This window comes from Onthophagus taurus, chromosome 3 (assembly GCF_036711975.1).
Source record: "Onthophagus taurus isolate NC chromosome 3, IU_Otau_3.0, whole genome shotgun sequence".
NCBI lineage: Eukaryota > Metazoa > Arthropoda > Insecta > Coleoptera > Scarabaeidae > Onthophagus > Onthophagus taurus.
This window is the reverse complement of record NC_091968.1, coordinates 2,412,681-2,436,049: the sequence shown is the minus strand read 5'-3', so window position 1 is coordinate 2,436,049 and position 23,369 is coordinate 2,412,681. Positions and strand designations below refer to the sequence as shown.

The window sequence follows — 23,369 nt, the reverse complement described above, 5'->3', positions numbered from 1 at the left end:
TACAGTCCTGGGAAGGACTGTTGGTACTTTTGAAATATGAACGGAATTTAATGATTTTTTGAGCAAACAGTTTTTGTAATTACATCCGGATTTTTTATAATTAAGTAGTTGCGATTCAAATAAAAGAATTAAAGTATTTTAATTTTTTTGTGTGATGTCAAAACTACACGATTGTAAATAAAATGTCGTTATGTCAATACTTGTTGACCAAGGCGGACGCGAGTTGATGTATCGATTTAGTTAGAAACCGCATCGTTTCCAATTAGTCAACATGTCGGTGGAATTACGCAGTTACAAAAAATGTATAGATTTAACTGAAAAATTTACAAAATCTATAAGATGTACTTGATCAAATTATCAACAACGTAGATATCTGTTCGATATTGTACACGTGGATGCGCTTGAATTAATAAAAATAGAAGCCGATGAAGAGTTAAAAAAACAAGGGGATCAATATCTCATTCGATACTCATTCCCAAAATGATTTGGTGATAATAAAGTGTGGAGCCTTTTTGTGATGTAGCTACTGTGATAAAAAAGCTAGTCTCCATTATGACACTGCATTGAGTTACAATAAAATCAAAGAAATTGTATTGAAACAACTAATAAATGATAAATTCAAAAGGATTAAGGGTTTCATAAAGTTTTTGTATTATGTATTAACCTTCCAAATAGAGTTTAGACTGCAACGACAAATTCTGGATCTTTTTCGTGAAGGATACTGGGAAGTTTTTGTTTGTGAAAAAGAAGTTGATCGTCAACACACTTAGTAGACAAGAATTTATAGACATCGAGAATCTAACCAAACATGCACACCTTGCCAAAATTCTTGACCTGCTAACCCTAAATCTTCTAGTTCATGGCCTCCACCTCACAGATGTTTTTGATAGTCTTAATTTCCATATACTAGATTCTATTTATCTAGAAAAAGTAAAAGTATTCATAAATTGATATTGTTGACAATTAGTTTTTTCTTAAATTATTAAAGTTAGCCCTTTGAAAAAAAATACAACTTTAACAAAACTGGAACAGCCAGCTGGCGTTGTAACCTCGTCTTAAAAAAAAGTTAGAAAACACATCGCTGTGAAAACCCCAAGTAGTAAGGAATCAATAAGCTTTCTTTTAATAGTATCTATCTAAATTCAACACAAAAACAATCGTTTTTTGATGTTAAACCAAGGCCTAAACGAGGTTCGAAAATACGAATCGAACTATTTCCTACAGGATATTGCCTATTAGTCCTACAAGTCTCCATGATGTCATCCCAATTAATACAGAAATCCCTATGGGAGAGATGTCGTTTTACTGCGAATTATCTCGCAGGAAATTAGATTTTGCAAAAAAAAGTTGATGAAAAAAATTCCTTCTAGAAAATAACATCTATTGAAGGAAATAAAATATAATGAAGGGAAATGTGAAAAATAAAAAAAAGAATAAAAAATATGTACAAACATTTCTTTTTACCTCTGGTAATTCATCAGGAACCTTTCCCATCCAAGTCAAGGATAAAATAGAACAATCGCTTTTCGCGTTGACGGTCCTTTCAAAGTGCAAATGCATCCTCACGTCAACTACAAAAAAATAGAAGAAAAAAAACAAAAATAACACCACCACTACCGTCACAACCTTCTGCCCTTTCACCTTTTTCTCGTCAATTCAACCCGATCGCCGAAAAACCCCAACATTTCCACCCTTTTCTACCTCGCCTCCAATTTTTCCATGTCAAATTACAAGATTTCTTTAACGATCAGTCTCTTTCTTTCGGTTTAAATAGAAACCCTCGCGGCACGGCACGTTTTTTTCATGAGAGGGCGACTGAAACGACCCCCGGCGAATCTATGGGAATACTGAAGCCGCCGCCGGAGTCCGGAGTGTTGTAGGGTTCACTCGGCCGAACGAACACCGTTTGATATTGATTTTGAAAGGCATCTCGCCAGTCTGGGGAAAACGAAACGCGAAACGTCGTTGTCGTCGTCGTGGCAGGGAAAATAGCTTAGTATGGGGACTTTAAAGATAGGGGGTACTTCATTCTTTTTTTTGCCACTTCTTCCTTTTCTTTTCGATCAAAACAAGGAATTTTTGCGGGGGAGATAAAATATAATGCGATGGTTAGAAAGAAACGATTATGATGATTAAAAAGTTTTTTTCAAAGCTTTTTTTCATAAAGGTGTATTTTTTAACATTAAGTGAAGTAAAAGTACGGTTTTATAAAAAAAATAAATCGATTTTGGATTAAATATTAATTTATTTTCGACGCTGCTAGTTTCAACTACGTAGAAATCTGGCAGAAATTTTTATTGTTTATTAATCCAATGCATTTCGATTATTCACTATGAATAATTGGGGTAACAATTATAGAAGATGAAGTTGTAGCTTTTGTAATGCATGATTTTATACGTATCTTGAAGATTTAAATTCAAAAATTCATATTTCAAATTCATTTCTTCAAATTTGAAGAAATGATCTTCAACACATTAAGTACTGATCAAATTTGCTTTAATCTTCATTATAAATAAAAAACAAATTTTAATTAAAAACTCATTTATTTATAGAAAAAAAAAGAAAAATCAACGATCTTCATCAAATGTAGAATTAATAAGTTCTACACTAATAAGTTAAATTCGCTACAAAATGGCGATTAAATCATCTTGATATCTCAATTACTTCCTGAGATATGATTTTTGATTTGAGATGACAAGTAAATGTGTAGAGGCGAATTAAAAAAATCATAACAGATAAATTTGTAGTAATAAAGAAATCATTTTTATCTTAATTAATATACATTTAATTTGCTTTAAAATGGTTTTTATTTCAAAACTGTATCTCAATTCGTTCTTGAGATACGACGTTGTAAATGACATATTCATCTAGTTGATCTCAATAGACGCCCAGTTGGATTTAAAAAATCGTACCACCGGTGTTTATTGAAACGAAGAAATAATTTTTGGTGTGTTGAAACTTGATTAAATTTGCTACAAAACGGCGATTAAATCATCTTGATATCTCAATTACTTTCTGAGATATGATTTTCAATTTGAGGTGATAAGTAAATGTGTAGAGATGACTTAAAAAAATCATAACGGATAGATTTGTAGTAATAAATAAATCATTTTTATCTTAATTAATATTCATTTAATTTGCTTTAAAATGGTGTTTATTTCATAACTGTATCTCAATTCGTTCTTGAGATACGACGTTGTAAATGACCTATTTATCTAGTTGATTTCAATAAAGGCGACGTTGGATTTAAAAAATCGTACCACCGGAGTTTATTTAAACGAAGAAATAATTTTTGGTGTGTTGAAACTTGATTAAATTTGCTACAAAATGGCGATTAAATCATCTTGGTATCTCAATTAATTTCTGAGATATGATTTTCGATTTGAGGTGATAAGTAAATGTGTAGCCATGAATTAAAAAAATCATAACGGTCACATTTGTAGTAATAAAGAAATCATTCTTATCTTAATTAATATTCATTTAATTTGCTTTAAAATGGTATTTATTTCATAACTGTATCTCAATTCGTTCTTGAGATACGACGTTGTAAATGACATATTCATCTAATTGATCTCAATAGACGCCGAGTTGGATTTAAAAAATCGTACCACCGGAGTTTATTGAAACGAAGAAATAATATTTCGCGTGTTGAAACTTGATTAAATTTGCTACAAAATGGCGACTAAATCATCTTGATATCTCAATTACTTTCTGAGATATGATTTTTGATTTGAGGCGATAAGTAAATGTGTAGAGGTGAATTAAAAAAACCATAACAGACAGATTTGTAGTAATAAAGAAATCATTTTTATCTTAATTAATATTCATTTAATTTGCTTTAAAATGGTTTTTATTTCATAACTGGATCTCAATTCGTTTTTGAGATACAACGTTGTAAATGACATATTCATTTAGTTGATCTCAATAGACGCTGAGTTGGATTTAAAAAATCGTACCACCGGAGTTTATTGAAACGAAGAAATAATTTTTCGCATGTTGAAACTTGATTAAATTTGCTACAAAATGGCGATTAAATCATCTTGATATCTTAATTACTTTCTGAGATATGATTTTCGATTTGAGGTGACAAGTAAATGTGTAGAGATGAATTAAAAAAATCATAACGGTCACATTTGTAGTAATAAAGAAATCATTCTTATCTTAATTAATATTCATTTAATTTGCTTTAAAATGGTTTTTATTTCATAACTGTATCTCAATTCGTTCTTGAGATACGACGTTGTAAATGACATATTTATGTAGTTGATCTCAACAGACGCGGAGTTGGATTTAAAAAATCGTACCACCGGAGTTTATTGAAACGAAGAAATAATTTTTGGTGTGTTGAAACTTGATTAAATTTGCTACAAAATGGCGATTAAATCATCTTGATATCTTAATTACTTTCTGAGATATGATTTTCGATTTGAGGTGACAAGTAAATGTGTAGAGATGAATTAAAAAAATCGTAACGGTCACATTTGTAGTAATAAAGAAATCATTCTTATCTTAATTAATATTCATTTAATTTGCTTTAAAATGGTTTTTATTTCATAACTGTATCTCAATTCGTTCTTGAGATATGACGTTGTAAATGACATATTTATCTAGTTGATCTCAATTGACGCCGAGTTGGATTTAAAAAATCGTACCACCGGAGTTTATTGAAACGAAGAAATAATTTTTAGTGTGTTGAAACTTGATTAAATTTGCTACAAAATGGCGATTAAATCATCTTGATATCTTAATTACTTTCTGAGATATGATTTTCGATTTGAGGTGATAAGTAAATGTGTAGAAATGAATTAAAAAAATCCTAACAGATAGATTTGTAGTAATAAAGAAATCATTTTTATCTTAATTAATATTCATTTAATTTGCTTTAAAATAGTTTGTATTTCATGACTGTATCTCAATTCGTTCTTGAGATACGACGTTGTAAATGACCTATTTATCTAGTTGATTTCAATAGACGCGACGTTGGATTTAAAAAATCGTACCACCGGAGTTTATTGAAACGAAGAAATAATTTTTGGTGTGTTGAAACTTGATTAAATTTGCTACAAAATGGCGACTAAATCATCTTGATATCTCAATTACTTTCTGAGATGTGATTTTCGATTTGAGGTGATAAGTAAATGTGTAGAGATGAATTAAAAAAATCATAACAGACAGATTTGTAGTAATAAAGAAATCATTCTTATCTTAATTAATATTCATTTAATTTGCTTTAAAATGATTTTTATTTCATAACTGTATCTCAATTCGTTTTTGAGATACGACGTTGTAAATGACATATTCATCTAGTTGATCTCAATAGATGCCGAATTGGATTTAAAAAATCGTACCACGGGAGTTTATTGAAACGAAGAAATAATTTTTGGTGTGTTGAAACTTGATTAAATTTGCTACAAAATGGCGATTAAATCATCTTGATATCTTAATTACTTTCTGAGATATGACTTTCGATTTGAGGCGATAAGTAAATGTGTAGAGATGAATTAAAAAAATCATAACGATTACATTTGTAGTAATAAAGAAATTATTCTTATCTTGATTAATATTCATTTAAGTTGCGTTAAAATGGTTTTTATTTCATAACTGTATCTCAATTCGTTCTTGAGATACAACGTTGTAAATGACATATTTATCTAGTTGATCTCAATAGCGGCAGAGTTGGATTTAAAAACTCATACCACCGAAGTTTATTGAAACGAAAAAATAATTTTTGGTGTGTTGAAACTTGATTAAATTTGCTATAAACTGGCGACTAAATCACCTTGATATCTCAATTACTTTCTGAGATATGATTTTTGATTTGAGGCGATAAGTAAATGTGTAGAGATGAATTAAAAAAATCATAACGGTCACATTTGTAGTAATAAAGAAATCATTTTTATCTTAATTAATGTTCATTTAATTTGCTTTAAAATGGTTTTTATTTCATAACTGTATCTCAATTCGTTTTTTGAGTTTATCGAAACGAAGAAATAATTTTTCGCGTGTTGAAACTTGATTAAATTTTCTATAAAATGATAAAATTTACTTTAATCTGCCTATTTCATAATGATATCACAATACCTCTTGTTCCAACGGGATTCATGTTATCTAAATGACATTCGTACAAACTATCTTCGAAACAAACTCCATCGTGCTTCCTAACAAAATTGTGGAGAATGCAGCATGCTTTTATAATGATATCGGATAATTCAAGACTGGTATCTAATGGCCTATTCAGTATCCTCCATTTGCCAGCTAATATGCCAAACGAGCACTCCACCATTCTACGGGCTCTTGATAGCCTATAGTTAAAGACACGTTTCGTAACTGACAAATTTTTGCTAGGATATGGACGTAGAATATGTTCTGAAGTAGCAAATGCTTCATCGCCTAAAATTATAAACGGCATGACAGTTCCGGTTTCCTCATTTGGTAGCAGTGTTGGGCCTGGTATATTTAACTGTCCTTTTTCAAGTAAACTGCCAAATTTTGATTTCTTGAAAATATTGGAATCACTTGCAGAACCATAGGCTCCAACTTCTATTGAAGTAAAACAGTAGTCGGAATCTGCTACTCCAAGCAACACAGTTGAAAAGAAACACTTATAGTTGAAGAATTCAGATCCACTGGAAGCAGGTTTTTTTATTCTAATATGTTTGCCGTCGATGGCTCCAATGCAGTTAGGAAAATTTGTTCGCTTGTAAAAATTGTTTGCTATTTGTAACCAATCATCAGTATTTTTTGGTGGCATATATATAGACACTAAACATTCCCAAATAGCGATACATGTATCTCTCACAATTTCTCTTATTGTTGTTTGGCCAAGTAAATATTCAAAATGCAATAAGGCCTTCGCCTGTTGCCAAATATCTTTAAGAAACAATGTTATTATGGTAAACACATTTATATATTTTATAGGTAATGATATACAATCGAAATGGAAGAATCTGAGAACATGTTTTAGACGTGAGTATGAGGCTCAGAGAAAAGCTCCGTCCGGATCTGGAGCGAAAAAGAGGAGAAAATATTTGTATTTCGACCAATTATTATTTCTTGCAAATTCGATCGAAAACAGAGAAACATCAGGTTACCACAAACACAGATACGGATATTGGAGAAGTGGAAATAATGCAGCCAGATTTGGAAAACCCAACACCAAACAATCGTAATTTTATATCGAGTACACCTAAAAGATACAAATCGACAAAGAGCTATGAGGAGTCATTATTGGACATACTACGTGAAAAGAAGACGGAGGAAGTAGATGAAGATAGATATTTTCTTCTATCGCTACTTCCAGCGTTTAAAAAATTCGATGAAGAGCAGAAATTTACAGCTAAAACGGAAATTATGAATGTAATGAGACGCGTCCGGTTATCAAAAAACGCAACTCCTATTCCGTCTGCACCGTTGAGGCAATACTTCACCAACTTTACATCAGGACCCCCAGACCAGCAAGTGTATCAACATCAACCCTACACCTCTTTTGCTGGTCCATCTCAAAATACATTATCGTATACAGAAACCCCACCATCATGGGATGATGGATCTTCCACATCAACCATATCCACAATAAATTAAATATGTTACTTTAAAAAATAAAAATTCCTTTTTCAAAATCTTGTGTGTTCCTACCTGAGCGTTACAGACAATCTTTCCGGTACTGGCACTGCTAAGCGCATACGGGTATTTTGATGTACAATACGATCTTGAACTGCAGTTAGTAAGATGTTAAAACTCGTATAACTCATTCTATAGTAACTGAAGAATTTCATGGGGTGGTCCTTCAATGTTTCAAACAGGTTATAAAATTGACCATTAAACAGTCGCTGATTAATGAGAGGATGAACCCAAAAACGTCTGTTCTTCCTTTTTCTTCTTTTGATAATCAACGCACAGACACATGCTACATCAGTAGCGTCCATGTTGAAATTTAAGACTGCAGCAACTATCTAGTCGATAGTGCGCTGAGCGGAAATCTAATGGCAACTTTTTAATCGAGCGATTTTTAAGTTGGTCAATAATAAAGTCGCGAGTGCGCGCCTGGCCTAAGTTACTGATTTGGGATTCTTTTGGATATGGTGGACCTTAATTATAAATAAAAAACAAATTTTAATTAAAAACGCATTTATTTATAGAAAAAAAAGAAAAATCAACGATCTTCATCAAATGTAGAATTAGCAAAAAATGCAACGCTTTCAATATAAGCGCAATTATAATACAACAAACTTCTTCCTAAATTCATTGTATCTCTTCACATCTTTTAATCCATGCTATCATCTGAGTCACCAAAGTTATCCCCCGGTCTATAATCTTCATCATCCTCATCATCAAGATCCAAATCATCCAAATCTTGAAATAGAGACTCATCTACTTTAACTGCATCACCTTCATCTAAGAATTTAAGATCGGATTCATTCATTGTTTTATCTCTTAAGAACAGTTCTCTTCCTGTTAATTTTTTAGCTTCTTTATCAGATATTTCTTTTTTCTTAAGGTAACCCATATCTTCGTAAAATTTCGTCTTCCAATTCAAGAAAGATTCAACTGTTACTCTTGTACCTTCAAATCGTTTCTAAAAAATACAATAATTAAACATTTTTTATTTAATAAATTAATTTAATTAATTTACTAATTCTTCTTCTTCTTCTTGTTTCAGTCTTTTTTGAGCTTCTTCATCTCTAGCTTTTTTAATATCATCCCATTTAACATTAAGCCATTCTTGAGCTGAAGAAACTAACGTAAAGATCATAACCATACCAAGATTTTCTTCAATCTAAAACAATCAATTAATTTTACACAAAACAAATTAAATTATTTCATTTTACCTGCGTTTGTAGGTAATCTAATAGTTTTCGTTCGTATTCCTGCGAAATATTTTCACCTTCATCGAGTTCTATTATCGGAGCTTCTTCTGGATATTTTGCCGTATAAGTAAACACTAAACTACAACTTAGGCCACCATCAGATTCCGATTCGAAGGCTTCCGTTTTAATCGGAATTGAAAATTTGTAGTAAGGTTCAGATGAAAGTACTTAAAAAGATGTAAAATTTCAATTTGATTAAACATTTTGAGGTTATGTCACATGTCAAAAAAAAGCTTACCGGTCACTTCGCCATAATAAATCGATTCTAAAGCCTCAAATTCGTTCTTTTGTTCTTCCTTATAATCCATTTTTAGTTGAAAATCATAAAAGTTTTAGATGATAAATACAATATAGACTTAAAACTAAAAAAGGAAGTAATGTGACAGGTGAAAATTTTGACATAACTGTGAAGCTAACTTCATGGTGATTGAAATGTTGTGGTTGAGTAAGGATAAGGACAAAAGATGGCGCTTTTAATAAAATATTTATTTAAACTTAATATTTTTATTTCTTGATTAACTTATTTTTTGAGTATTTTCTTTATTTGGGACCATTGAATGCATTCGTTTTGGGAAATAAAAAAAAGGTTGATCTTTACCGAATACATGAGCATCGTTTAATGTGTCTGGAAGCTTTTCACCTAAAGTTTCAGGTAAAAATAAAAGTGAAAATGCATAAGCAATTGCTAAGGTGAAAGAAATTAAGTAAGGAATGGATGCGTTTGTTGTTGTTCCCTTAAATAATTCGAAATAATAAATCATATTTTAAAAGAAACTTAACTTACTAAATAAACTATGTAAGGACCTAATAATCCAAATATATTAGCTGTAACACCTCCAACGGAAGTTCCACTTTGCCTAACTGCAGTAGGAAATGTTTCCAAAGCTTGTAAATTAATAGCATAAAAAGCAAACGTGAGCAAGAATTTTAAACAAACCCCAAAGATTAATGTGATGTATTCATAATTTTTATCTAAAAGAAAATTAAATTTTGTTACGTTTTATTACATAAACTTTTCTTACCATAAACTGTAAATAAAATGGGAAGAGTTCCGAAAGCAAGCCCAACATATGCGATAAAAGCGGACCATTTCCTTCCAATTTTATCAGCAGCTATTTTCCCCAAAACATTCCCAGGAATTTCAGCTAATCCTTGCCAGAAGAAATTCATGAAAGGGTTTCCACCCAAATTAATAATATTCATCGTTAAAATATAATACACTACATTCTCAATAGCCCAACCCATAATTAAAATAATTGAATTTTTAGCAAACCTCCAATGCGAAAAGATACTCATCGCCCCATAAACCTTTTCGGGTTTCAATTCATTTCCAATCAAAACCATGCTTTCTAGTTCATCACCAACATCAACCCCATTAATTTTTCCAATTTTTCTCATCGCCATTAAACATTTCTTTCGTTTTCCTTTATTAAATAACCATCGGGGCGATTCGATCATGAAACGATGAGAGAAAAAGAAAATTCCGCTCGGAATCGTTGTCATCAGTATAAATGATTTCCATTCTTTTAAATACCACATTATAAATGGCATAATACAAAAACCAATTGCCCAGCCAACACATTGACACATTGCCATGTAAGCGTGAACTTTTCGATGACAAATTTCTAATGCTATCACCAATGATGATTGGAATACACCAAATGTTGCTGAGCCACTTAAAAAACACGTTATCATGAAGAGTGTTGTTGATGAGCTTGTGAGCAACATTGCGAGGCGACTCACAAATAATATTGTGAAGGTTAAATAAAAAATTAATCGGCGACCATATCTTAAAAAAAAAATTAAAAAGGTACATATTAAAGATTTATGGCAACGAAAAATATTTGATTTGTGGAAATATGATTAAATTTGCTATAAAATGATGTTTAAATTATCTTAATATCTTAATTACTTTTTGAGATATGACTTTTGATTTGAGATGACAAGTAAATGTGTAGAGATGAATTAAAAGTATATAGATTTGTAGTAATAAAGAAATCATTTTTATCCTAATTAATATTCATTTAATTTGCTTTAAAATGGTTTTTATTTCATAATTGTATCTCAATATAATCTTGAAATACAACGTTGTAAATGACATATTCATCTAGTTGATCTCAATAGATAGAATATAAAAAATCGTACCACCGGAGTTTATTGAAACGAAGAAATAATTTTTGGTGTGTTGAAACTTGATTAAATTTGCTACAAAATGACGGTTAAATCATCTTGATATCTCAATTACTTTCTGAGATAGGATTTTTTTATTTGAGGTGATAAGTAAATGTGTAGAGATGAATTAAAAAAATCATAACGGACACATTTGTAGTAATAAGGAAATCATTTTTATCTCAATTAATATTCATTTAATTTGCTTTAAAATGGTTTTTATTTCATAACTGTATCTCAATTCGTTCTTGAGACACGACGTTGTAAATGACATATTCATCTAGTTGATCTCAATAGACGCCGAGTTGGATATAAAAAATCGTACCACCGGGGTTTATTGAAACGAAGAAGTAATTTTTGGTGTGTTGAAACTTGATTAAATTCGCTACAAAGTGGCGATTAAGTCATCTTGATATCTCAGTTACTTTCTGAGATATGATTTTTGATTTGAGGCGATAAGTAAATGTGTAGAGACGACTTAAAAAAATTATAACAGATAGATTTGTAGTAATAAAGAAATCATTTTAATCTTAATTAATATTCATTTAATTTGCTTTAAAATGGTTTTTATTTCATAACTGTATCTCAATTCGTTTTTGAGATACAACGTGGTAAATGACATATTTATCTAGTGGATCCCAATAGACGCAGAGTTGGATTTAAAAAATCGTACCACTGGAGTTTATTGAAATGAAGAAATAATTTTTGGTGTGTTGAAACTTGATTAAATTTGCTACAAAATGGCGATTAAATCATCTTGATATCTTAATTACTTTCTGAGATATAATTTTTGATTTGTGGCGATAAGTAAATGTGTAGAGACGATTTAAAAAAATTATAACAGATAGATTTGTAGTAATAAAGAAATCATTTTTATCTTAATTAATATTCATTTAATTTGCTTCAAAATGGTTTTTATTTCATAACTGTATCACAATTCGTTCTTGAGATACAACGTTGTAAATGACATATTTATCTAGTTGATCTCAATAGACGCGGAGTTGGATATAAAAAATCGTACCACCGGAGTTTATTGAAACGAAAAAACAATTTTTGGTGTGTTGAAACTTGATTAAATTTGCTACAAAATGGCGATTAAGTCATCTTGATATCTCAATTACTTTCTGAGATAGGATTTTTTTATTTGAGGTGATAAGTAAATGTGTAGAGATGAATTAAAAAAATCATAACGGTCAGATTTGTAGCAATAAAGAAATCATTTTTATCGTAATTAATATTCGTTTAATTTGCTTTAAAATGGTTTTTATTTCGTAACTGTATCTCAATTCGTTCTTGAGATACGACGTTATAAATGACATATTTATCTAGTTGATCTCAATAGACGCGGAGTTGGATATAAAAAATTGTACCACCGGAGTTTATTGAAACGAAGAAATAATTTTTGGTGTGTTGAAACTTGATTAAATTTGCTACAAAATGGCGATTAAGTCATCTTGATATCTCAATTACTTTCTGAGATATGATTTTTGATTTGAGGCGATAAGTAAATGTGTAGAGACGACTTAAAGAAATCATAACAGATAGATTTGTAGTAATAAAGAAATCATTTTTAGCTTAATTAAATATTCATTTAATTTGCTTTAAAATGGTTTTTATTTCATAACTGTATCTCAATTCGTTCTTGAGACACGACGTTGTAAATGACATATTCATCTAGTTGATTTCAATAGTCGCCGAGTTGGATTTAAAAAATCGTATCACCGGAGTTTATTGAAACGAAGAAATAATTTTTGGTGTGTTGAAACTTGATTAAATTTGCTACAAAATGGCGATTAAATCATCTTAATATCTTAATTACTTTCTGAGATATGATTTTTGATTTGAGATGATAAGTAAATGTGTAGAGATGAATTAAAAAAATCATAACGGACACATTTGTAGTAATAAGGAAATCATTTTTATCTCAATTAATATTCATTGAATTTGCTTTAAAATGGTTTTTATTTCATAACTGTATCTCAATTCGTTCTTGAGACACGACGTTGTAAATGACATATTCATCTAGTTGATCTCAATAGACGCCGAGTTGGATTTAAAAAATCGTACCACCGGAGTTTATTGAAACGAAGAAGTAATTTTTGGTGTGTTGAAACTTGGTTAAATTTGCTACAAAATGGCGATTAAATCATCTTGATATCTCAATTAATTTCTGAGATATGATATTTTATTTGAGGCGATAAGTAAATGTGTGGAGATGAATTAAAAAAATTATAACAGACAGATTTGTAGTAATAAAGAAATCATTTGTATCTTAATTAGTATTCATTTAATTTGCTTTAAAATGGTTTTTATTTCATAACTATATCTCAATTCGATCTTGAGATACGACGTTGTAAACGACATATTTATCTAGTTGATTTCAATAGAGGCGGAGTTGGATTTAAAAAATCGTACCACCGGAGTTTATTGAAACGAAGAAATAATTTTTCGCGTGTTGAAACTTGATTACATTTGCTACAAAATGGCGATTAAATCATCTTGATATCTCAATTACTTTCTGAGATAGGATTTTTTATTTGAGGTGATAAGTAAATGTGTAGAGATGAATTAAAAAAATCATAACAAACAGATTTGTAGTAATACAGAAATCATTTTTATCTTAATTAATATTCATTTAATTTGCTTTAAAATGGTTTTTATTTCATAACTGTATCTCAATTCGTTTTTGAGATACAACGTTGTAAATGACATATTTATCTAGTTGATCTCAATAGACGCCGAGTTGGATTTAAAAAATCGTACCACCGGAGTTTATTGAAACGAAAAAGTAATTTTTGGTGTGTTGAAACTTGATTAAATTTGCTACAAAATGGCGATTAAGTCATCTTGATATCTCAATTACTTTCTGAGATATGATTTTCAATTTGAGGTGATAAGTAAATGTGTAGAGATAAATTAAAAAAATCATAACGGACAGATTTGTAGTAATAAAGAAATCATTTTTATCTTAATTAATATTCATTTAATTTGCTTTAAAATGGTTTTTATTTCATAACTGTATCTCAATTCGTTCTTGAGATACAACGTTGTAAATGACATATTTATCTAGTTGATCTCAATAGACGCGGAGTTGGATATAAAAAATTGTACCACCGGAGTTTATTGAAACGAAGAAATAATTTTTGGTGTGTTGAAACTTGATTAAATTTGCTACAAAATGGCGATTAAATCATCTTGATATCTCAATTACTTTTTGAGATATGATTTTTTTAAATTTGTTTTATAATCCAAAACTGTCAACAAGTGAATATGTAGAGATGAATTAAAAAAATCGTATCACCCAGATTTATAAAAATGAAGAAATTATTTTTAGCGTGTTGAAACTTAATTAAATTTGCTACAAAATGGCGATTAAATCATCTTGATATCTTAATTACTTTTTGAGATATGATCATTTATGAAGCTTTCAAAAATTTTATATTATTCGTTGAGACTTACTGATCTCCTATTGGACCAAAAATTAAACCTCCAAAAATGTCTCCTAATTTTTGAAAAAAGAAAGCATTTGCCACATTTATCTCGTTACCACAAACCCATTTCTGTTTCATAGCGAAGGTTTCTGTGTACCATGTTGTATCAAAATCGTATCCAAATTGACAATCTAAAAACAGTAATTAGTTATTAATAAAAATGTAACTGGTTATTTCGAGTCGAATTTAATTTACCAACAATTTCGTTTTGATCCAAACTGAAATTTCGATACATTTTACAAGATGCAAAATCATTTTTTAAATTTTCACCCGATTGATTTCTGAAAAAAAAAACATATTGCCATAAAACGAAAAAAGGATTAAATTTTTAATTTCACCTTGGAATTGTAATTTCTTTCCATTGTTCTATAGTAAAATTGGTGTTTTCTCTACCCGGCACATAACACCAATGTTTGGGTACACTCAAGGCCAAAAATAGATTGCTAATTACCATACATACCAAAGCCAAAAACAATACGTTAAATATGTAATTAAATCTTCTTTGAAAACGTCCATATCCTCCAACTAATTCCAAAATATCATCAAAATCAACTTTTTCATTATATTTTTGATTAAGTTTTTCATCGGCTTTTTCATCAACCTCATTCATCTCACTCTTGAACACAATTAACATCCATTTAACCCAGAAAACAACACTAAACTAGTAGGAATTGAAGGCAGTTGTAATTGCGCTTAAATTCACGTAATCAACTGAAGTGTAAACGTGGAAAGCTTTTTTTGTGATAAGAAATATAACTATGTCAATTATTTTCTTGGAATCTACATTACTCAATAAAAATGTTAGAAGTAATTAATTCTATTCAATTTATTTTAATAACAACAAATTAATAAATAAACAAATAAAAATAATAAGATGCGACGAAATTAATTTTAAACAATTAGATTTTGAACGGATCCAATCTTTATAATAAAAAACATCGGTGTAGACACCTGGATAATATTTTTCGCCACATTCGTGACCCCAAGAAACCACTCCAGTTAATATTTGATCGCAAATTAATCCACCACCGGAGTCGCCCTAAAGAAATTTAAGAATAAAATTGTTTTATGAATTTAATTTTATTTATTACTTGGCAAGCATCAGATCCTCCTTCTAAATAACCAGCACAAAACATCTCCTTTTTTAATTGATCCTTATAACTAGCTCTACACCGAGGTGTCGAAATAATTGGAACTTTAGCGTATTTTAAATGCAATGTTCCCGAATCGGACTAAAACATTACATATATTTTTTAATATTTTTAAATTTAATTATTTATTTGTTACCGTTTCAGTTACACCCCATCCAGCTACAGTACAATTAGTTCCTGCTTTTGGAGATGAATCGGGTAATGTAATATTTTTTATAAAATTAGTAAAATTTCCTAATGAAGGTATCTAAAAGAAAAAAAAATAATACAAAATTATTTTAAACCGAAATATACCTTAAGAATTGCGATGTCGTGTCTTAAATTTTTATTATCATAACCGGGGTGCATAAAAATGTCCGTAACTTTTCTTCTAACGCCTAAACCTTGCTTTAAACTTCCTAAATTGACCGTAATATCCGACGGTCTTCGATTGTTATAAATGCAATGAGCCGCTGTTACGATGTATTCCAAATTTAAAATTGTTCCGCCGCAAAAATGTTGGCCAAATTTCGATAACGATACCTTAAAAAAAATCGTTTTAAAATTATTATTATAATTTCTTAATTTTTTTTAGGTATTGTTGAATATGAAAGTAAATCTTTTCAATTTTTTATGGCAACAAGATCTCCAATGGGAGAGTTGCCTCGGCTTAATCAAACGTAATCATTCATTTTCCATTCAAGTTTAGCCGAGGTTGCTCGCCGATGACACACTACAATTAATATCACATCAATACTTTACTGTACTGCCTCGGTCAGAAGCGACCTTGAGGATTTGCCAAAGAAATTTCATGTTACAAGATTTATATACAGGATGTTCATTTCAAAACTTTCCACCTCAATTTCTGTAAATCCGGAAGTTTAAAAAGAAAATCGCTGAAATATGTAAAGAATAAAACCAAGGGGGACAACTTTTTATGCAAAAATTGACTCACTCACTTCAACCCCCCGACGCCAGAAACCAACCCCTTAAAGATCTTAAATGGAAAGGGGTGTCAAGTGATACCTCATTTTAAAGGTCTTTTAAGGTACTACATGTTAGTATTTATTTTTTTTAAATGGATCGATTCGTTTTCGAAATTTTTGCGAAAATCTTTGTTTTGTATTTCCCGCTTTAATTAATATTAAAAACTTTAATCACCTTCTTAAAAGCAAGAATAAGTAATCTTTTATTATTAATTTATAAAATTAAACTATCATGTTCGTTTTTACAACGACCATTAAACCTTTATTATTTCGGAGCAATCCGAAATCTTTGATATTTATACTCTGTTTTTAAACCAGGAGGAGTAAACGCGAAAGTCAGATTTACACTAGGAAAAATCACCAGAAAAATATCACTAGATATTTTGGCGGTAAATTTAAATTAATAATTATTATTATTTATTTATTTACTTATTATTGTATTTAATAATAATAATAATAATAATCGCTTTATTGCCTCACAAAAATAAATAAATACAAGAAGAAAAAGTACAAAAAATCGCAAATAAAGAAAAAAGATTATAATATAATAACAACAAAATTAACTTTTAGAGGCAATCTCATGGTGGAGTTCAATTACAGTGAATTGGTCTTCCACTACACCATGTATTACTGTGCAACTCTTTTATACAATTGGCGCATAATACTTAAACTAATACGTATTCTTGAAAGTTCAACATAGTTTAACACATAACCGACTCACCCCCGGCCGCACGGACCACGCACATGCTGCGCCGCCCACGTCCCACAAAATGATCATTGCTTATTGAATAAGTAATCTTTATATTTGTTTTTAAAAAGTTTTAAGGATGTACTACAAAGATGTGCTGGCAAGTGATTAAAGAAATTTGCTATACGGTATGTAAAACATGATTTATAAAATTCTGTCTTATGAGCAGGAGGTGTTAGCCTTCCCCTAAATCTAACATTGATGTTATGTATATCTGAACGGAATGTAAGCTTGCTGTAAAGATAAGGCGGTTTTTCCGTTGCAATAGTATTATAAAATAAGCATGCAGAGTGAGCGAGTCTCCGATTACACATATTTAGCCAGTCTGCTGTATGCAAGTATGGTGATACACTCTCCCATCGACGCAACCCAAACATAAAACGTATACACGAATTTTGAACCTTTTGAATTTTATATTTTAGTACCGAAGTTAAAAAGGGAGAGTAAAGAACATCTCCGTAATTAAAAGTTGACAATACCAAAGAATCGCAAAGCAACCTTTTTGTTTTTAAATTTAAAAAGGATCTTTGGGAGTACAAACATTTTAACTTAGCATAAGCTTTTCGCAGACAGCTGTTAACATGGTTACTGAAAGTAAGTCGCTCATCAATAAGCACACCCAAGTTCCTCACCACCCCCTTCAATTCGAGCCTCTCTCCCTCAACACACACCCCAACTCTACCCCGTACCCGCTCTTTCACTTTCGTTGGACCAAAGAGTATAATTTCTGTTTTTTTTTGGATTTATAATTAAGTTGTGACGCCGAGATAGTCCAATTATAGCCTCTAAATCCTGATTTAACTTTCGACATGCATCGTCGACTTCATCAGGAGAAAAAGATATACTCAACTGAGTATCATCGGCGTAGAAATGTGGTTGACTGTATTGTATGCAACTTATGAAATTGGCTGTGTATAGTGTGTATAGCAAAGGCGACAAGACTGAACCTTGCGGGCATCCGCATCTTGTAGGAATAAACTCCGATCTAACCCCGTCCATTTTCACCGCTTGTTGTCTCCCCGAGACAAAATCCGTAACTAGAGCCGTCGAAGAATCATCCAGACCATGATACTTTAGAATTGCCGACAAAACGGTGTGGTTAATACGATCAAAAGCTTTGGAATAATCCAGAAGACAAACTAACGTCAGATTTCCTCTATCAGTCTGTTCAACTATATCGTCAACAATGTTCAAAAGTGCAGTAACACAACTAAATCCAGCACGAAACCCAGATTGAGTTGTCGGTAGTAAATTATTTGAAGATACGAAGTTATTAAGTTGGTTAAACATAACCTTTTCTAAAATCTTGGATAAGACTGGTAGTATACTTATGGGTCGAAGATCTGAGATATTAACAGGTTCACGCACCTTAGGTAGAGGCAAAATTAAAGCTGACTTCCATGGGGTAGGGAACTTACCACTAGCAATACACTCATTAACAATATGTGTCAGATACGGGATCAAATGAGGAACTGTCAATTTTATAACTTTTGCGTTTAAATTATCCCAGCCCATTGCGTTGCTTTTTATGCCACTTATAATTTGTACGACATCAAGGTCCTTGACAGACTGAAATGAAAACCCGCACGATGGTCTCCCAGCGTTGTTATAGAAACTACAAAGCTCATGATCGATGTTATTGCTTGTAGAGGTAACGGAATTGACAAAAAAGCGGTTAATTATAGAAACTGTGGTTAATTAATAGTTTTTTCACTTCTTTGGCAAACTGTTTGGACATTAAGGCGTGATAATTTGGTATCTTGTTGTACAATTTTGATCCCCAATAGTCCACGTAATTTTGGGTTGTGTTGGTCCTGTGATATGGTACTTGTAGAGCATTTTTGTTTCTTGTATCGAATTTATGTGTGTGATTGTTCTTGACATATTTTTCTTTGTTCTCATGCACATATTTCAAACAGGTGAGTATCTAATACAAGGCAGGGTATTTGCAGCTTTCGTACGGTTTTAGGTTGCATAGTGATCTGATTGCTTTTTTTGAAGGGTGAAGACACGAACTGAGTCCGATGCCATACCCCAGAACTGTATTCCATAACTTGCAACACTTTGGAAATTTGGAAAATAAGCTATCTTTGCTGCTTCGTGAGTTGCGACCATTTTCATTCTCCTGATAGTATATATTGCACTGGCTAATTTGGAAGCTAAATCCGATATATGTGACTGCCAGGTAAGTTTGTTATCTATATTCATCCCTAAGTACTTGATATTACACATCGTTGGATCATTTTTTGGCGCAAATTTTAAATACTGTGTTTTCTCGGTATTGATTTTTAATTTGTTGTTACGGAACCATATTTCTGCTCTTTCCAAGTTTTTATCGCTGCACCTTTTCATTTCTTGCTCCGTTTTTGATGTTGCTATAAATGACGTATCATCGGCATGCACACATGTTACCTCTGACGTTAGATTGAAAGGCAAATCATTTATATATATGAATGAATAAGTCTAATAAGACGGTTAAACGTAATTTTAGAAGTTATTTCAAGTTCACATAAAGTGGATATAAAAAAAGTTTGCTCTATATGGGTATGAGACTGCGGAGATGAAACTACATATGATCCATATCGATGACTCCTACTATGCACAAAATCCTAATCCATGCGGCAATTGTTATAGAAAATGTTCTTTTGCCGTAAGGGTTGTTATCAGAGGAAGCAGCAGAGGCACGTAAGAAACATATTCGAATGTACCGGCTGAATTACACAAGAAAACTTTCTAGAGAACAATGCAATATAGACGTAATGAATAGATTATTGCTCAAATCAGATCCATTAAATCTATGCCACATAGTAAACAAAAAATCTCTCGTTCGGCGTTATTTTGAGGAGGAAGGAACGGTGGAAAATGTATTTTGTGTGGTGTAAAAATAAATAGAGTAGCAAAAACGTTACAAACTTATGGAACCTTAAGTCATGCTCAAGATAATACGTCTGTAGAATCATCTCCACGTACCTCCGTATCCACCCGGATGTCAAGTCAATCTTAATTATTATTATTATTGCTGTTCAGCTGAGGGGAGCGGCCCCTCTCGTTACCGCGACCTATAAGACCTATCCGATACCAGCCAAAGTTTAGGGCAACTGTAGGTCCTTGATGAACCTTAGTATTGCCCTGAGGTCTTGAACCTTTATGTAGGTAGGTGTCAAGAGAGCTTTACCGAAAATGTTATGTCTTAGGCGGCCTCTGGCGACGCAGTTGCACAGTATATTGAACTAAAATTAGAACTAAAACTAGAACTAATACTAGAAACTTTCGGGTTTTGCCGTGCGTCCAGCTTGCCCGCCTTCTCATTGCCCTCAATGTTGCTGTGACCTGGAACCCACCATAGGGTAACATCATTGCCCCTAGCGAGTTCTCTCAGGTTGCTGGTACACTCTCTGATCAGTGCGGAGTCACACGTGTAGGCCTGAATTGCCTTTAAGGTGGCCCGACTGTCTGTGAAAATGTTTATGAATGCACCTTTTTGTCCCTTCTGTAGGTTCAAAGCGGTGTAGAAGTTTATAGCAAGAACTTCTGCTTGAAAAATGAGCATACCTACTCAGGATCTAACTGTCTTTGAAGCATCTTTGTACCAGGCTAGGGCTCCTCTTTTTAGTTGAGGCTTGAGGCCTACCCTCCGTTTTAATTTCAATCAGGTGATTTAGACATGGGTCCTTGAGGATTTCGAGGTGTCCTCTGAGGTTACCCTGCATCAACTTGAGTGAGGAAACTGTTTTCAGTGATAATGCACTTGAAGCTGCATCCTTTTGTATACAGGGTCCTTCAGCTCAGCTCCCGTCTTCTGTAGCTCAGTTATTAATTAAGTTAGGAGTTTAATATTTTGCAGGCTTATACTGTGTCTCAGACCGCATTTCAGGAAATTATTATTGATTATACCGAGTGTCCCAAAAAAGTATGACGCCATGATGATATTTCGATTTTATTTGGATTGATGCTAAGCCCATTGCTTCAACACCAAGTACTGGTGAGTAGTAGGGCTTTCTGCATTAGCTGAGTTATGATTGTATCATATTTACTTCGGATTGTGAATACCAGGTCATTAGCATACCCCTGAATCTTGAATACATTTTTTATTAGGGTGTTCAGTAAGTCATCAACTACCAGGCACCATAGCAGTGGTGATAGCACTCCCCTTTGGGGACATCCTCTTAGCGCTTTAATAGTCAACGACTCGCCTCCCAGACTGGCTGTGATCTGCCGACTTTTCAAGTCAGCCTTTGGTGCAACCGTCTCTGCAACCAGTATTCGAAAAAAAGCTCTGGAACACCAACGACTCTCGTGCAAAAAGGTACACTATTCCTGGTAGGACGTACTTCACTGAGAAAATCATTCCAGACTTGTATGAGAGAGTGGTTAGTAAACTAAAGAGCGAGTTAGAAACGGCTAAAAATATATATAGCATTTACTACCGATCTTTGGACTTATAATAATGCCGCATTTCGGAGTTGCACTGGATGTCAGAAAACTTGAAATTGAATCATGTTCGAAACATCGTGCATTCTCCTGCATCACACACATCAGAAAATATCAAAAGAGATCTGTTAGAATGTGTAACGAGATGGGAAATACCATTTAAAGGTGTTAAAGGAGTAAGGGAAACTCTACTTCCTTCAGGGCGTTGCTTCATACATAGTCTCCAGCTGGTGATAAATGATGCATTAATTTCCTAATAACAAAAATTCTGAATAGTGCACATATACTTAGAAAACTTGAAAGTATTCAATGTAAACATGGACTGCCTAAACATAAACTGATTCAAGATATTCAAACTCGCTGGAACTCAACATATTACCTACTGGAGCGTCTACTTGAACAAAAAAGGATTATTTCAGAGTATATCTCAGAAACAAGGAGTGTAAATTTTGGAAATTTGACCAGCTGTTAAGGCGCTCTTCAAAGAGATAACAAAAATAACTAGTTCCACATATGCACCTATATCAGATGTGATACCTAGAATAGTTTCATTAACCAGATACCTAATGAAAGATGCGCTCATTCAACAAACTGAGCGAACTATGCAAGCCCGTTCTAACTTGGAGGAAGTGTGCTTTAACAAGACGTATTACTTGTCAACATTTTTAGATCCCTGCTACAAGAACTTTTTCTTTGACGCTGCGTAGAGTTGCGCTCAAAGTAGATCTTAGATTTAGGCTTTCTTTAGACGACGAAAATGATGATTTGGATCCAAAAATGGCGTCCAAAGGACCTCGTTTATACAATGAAATCGATTCAGAAACTCATAAACTATTTTGGGCAACCCAAGAATGCCACTGCTGAATAAATCTTTGATGTATGAAGAAAAGCGCAACCGAGTTGGGATTAAGTGCAGAAAAACTAGTCTTTTTGCACCACAATCTGCACCTTTTGGGCTATAAATATTAATTACAAAGCCTAACTAATTAACTTCATAATATCGAGTAATGCCTAATAATAGCAAGTATTCTCTAGTGTATGCTAGATAAGACTACTAAAGCCTCCATAAAGATTAGATAACCCTTACAAAGACCCAGTTGCAGACTTTTTTTGATGATTATTATGGAACAAAACTTAATGCGATGTGAATTATCACTAATTTGAATTTAATTTTTTTATATATTATTTTTATGAAGTAAATTTAAAGAAATATTTCTAAGAATATATAATAAATGATTAAAAGCTATTTACTAACCTGATAAGAAAAATGTTCTTGATAAAAAGCATAGCTTCCATTAATAATTCGAATATCTTGACTAATATTTGTATTTGCACCGAAAATATTATGAACTTGTAGTATTACCACCATAGTGGAAATTTGATTTAAAATATTTGAAGAAAAAACAGGTGGATAAACCATGATTTCTTGATAAAATCATAGATAGAAATGAAACATACTCAACATGCTTATCAAATTTATCAAAGAACAAATAATAACTAATTAAATTTGCTAAAATGAAACAATTATTCTGAGAAATTTCACCTTG

The 23,369-nt window shown here is 31.9% G+C and overlaps 5 protein-coding genes across 5 annotated transcripts in view; all 5 read right to left on the bottom strand.

Moving 5' to 3' along the window:
* The window catches only part of LOC111421840 (WD40 superfamily protein Tusp), a 51,049-nt gene extending 49,199 nt beyond the window's left edge, over nt 1-1,850 (bottom strand). The window contains exons 1-2 of the mRNA XM_071194862.1: nt 1,642-1,850; nt 1,465-1,571 (exon numbers count right to left, since the gene is read on the bottom strand). Of these exons, the coding sequence (XP_071050963.1) occupies nt 1,465-1,560 (96 nt within the window). The 5' untranslated portion in view covers nt 1,561-1,571; nt 1,642-1,850. The remainder of the gene's footprint in view (nt 1-1,464; nt 1,572-1,641) is intronic.
* A 4,211-nt stretch (nt 1,851-6,061) lies between these two features.
* On the bottom strand, nt 6,062-6,751 carry LOC139429308 (uncharacterized). Its single transcript, XM_071194975.1, has one exon. The coding sequence runs from the start codon at nt 6,749-6,751 to the stop codon at nt 6,062-6,064; it is 690 nt and encodes a 229-aa protein (XP_071051076.1).
* Nucleotides 6,752-8,110: 1,359 nt separating this feature from the next.
* Nucleotides 8,111-9,270, bottom strand: LOC111417528 (RWD domain-containing protein 1). The gene is made up of 4 exons (XM_023049835.2): nt 9,106-9,270; nt 8,829-9,034; nt 8,633-8,776; nt 8,111-8,575 (listed from the first exon to the last, which is right to left on the bottom strand). Exons 1-4 carry the CDS (start codon nt 9,173-9,175, stop codon nt 8,264-8,266), a joined length of 732 nt encoding a protein of 243 aa, XP_022905603.1. The 5' UTR covers nt 9,176-9,270; the 3' UTR covers nt 8,111-8,263.
* Nucleotides 9,271-9,297: 27 nt separating this feature from the next.
* Nucleotides 9,298-15,242, bottom strand: LOC111417527 (organic cation/carnitine transporter 2). Its single transcript, XM_023049834.2, has 6 exons — nt 14,866-15,242; nt 14,723-14,808; nt 14,496-14,658; nt 9,890-10,656; nt 9,652-9,839; nt 9,298-9,601 (listed from the first exon to the last, which is right to left on the bottom strand). The coding sequence occupies exons 1-6, from the start codon at nt 15,159-15,161 to the stop codon at nt 9,383-9,385; spliced, it is 1,719 nt and encodes a 572-aa protein (XP_022905602.2). The 5' UTR covers nt 15,162-15,242; the 3' UTR covers nt 9,298-9,382.
* Nucleotides 15,243-15,338: 96 nt separating this feature from the next.
* Nucleotides 15,339-23,289, bottom strand: LOC111417523 (trypsin-3-like). Its single transcript, XM_023049828.2, has 5 exons — nt 23,078-23,289; nt 15,973-16,200; nt 15,815-15,925; nt 15,619-15,759; nt 15,339-15,566 (listed from the first exon to the last, which is right to left on the bottom strand). The coding sequence occupies exons 1-5, from the start codon at nt 23,240-23,242 to the stop codon at nt 15,354-15,356; spliced, it is 858 nt and encodes a 285-aa protein (XP_022905596.2). The 5' UTR covers nt 23,243-23,289; the 3' UTR covers nt 15,339-15,353.
* Nucleotides 23,290-23,369: the final 80 nt, after the last annotated feature.

What these genes read in the sequence shown, in the direction of transcription:
- LOC139429308 (XM_071194975.1), bottom strand. Translation starts at nt 6,751, where the DNA reads ATGCCACCAAAAAATACTGATGATTGGTTACAAATAGCAAACAATTTT.
- LOC111417528 (XM_023049835.2), bottom strand. Translation starts at nt 9,175, where the DNA reads ATGGATTATAAGGAAGAACAAAAGAACGAATTTGAGGCTTTAGAATCG. An exon ending in TTATTATGGCGAAGTGACCG is followed by an intron (nt 9,035 to 9,105) that starts GTAAGCTTTTTT and finishes CATCTTTTTAAG; the next exon opens with TACTTTCATCTGAACCTTAC. An exon ending in AAGAAGAAGAAGAAGAATTA is followed by an intron (nt 8,576 to 8,632) that starts GTAAATTAATTA and finishes TGTATTTTTTAG; the next exon opens with AAACGATTTGAAGGTACAAG.
- LOC111417527 (XM_023049834.2), bottom strand. Translation starts at nt 15,161, where the DNA reads ATGTTAATTGTGTTCAAGAGTGAGATGAATGAGGTTGATGAAAAAGCC. An exon ending in AAAGAAATTACAATTCCAAG is followed by an intron (nt 14,809 to 14,865) that starts GTGAAATTAAAA and finishes TTTTTTTTTCAG; the next exon opens with AAATCAATCGGGTGAAAATT. An exon ending in CATTTTATTTACAGTTTATG is followed by an intron (nt 9,840 to 9,889) that starts GTAAGAAAAGTT and finishes ATTTTCTTTTAG; the next exon opens with ATAAAAATTATGAATACATC.
- LOC111417523 (XM_023049828.2), bottom strand. Translation starts at nt 23,242, where the DNA reads ATGGTTTATCCACCTGTTTTTTCTTCAAATATTTTAAATCAAATTTCC. An exon ending in ACGACATCGCAATTCTTAAG is followed by an intron (nt 15,926 to 15,972) that starts GTATATTTCGGT and finishes TTTTTCTTTTAG; the next exon opens with ATACCTTCATTAGGAAATTT. An exon ending in GATGGGGTGTAACTGAAACG is followed by an intron (nt 15,760 to 15,814) that starts GTAACAAATAAA and finishes GTAATGTTTTAG; the next exon opens with TCCGATTCGGGAACATTGCA.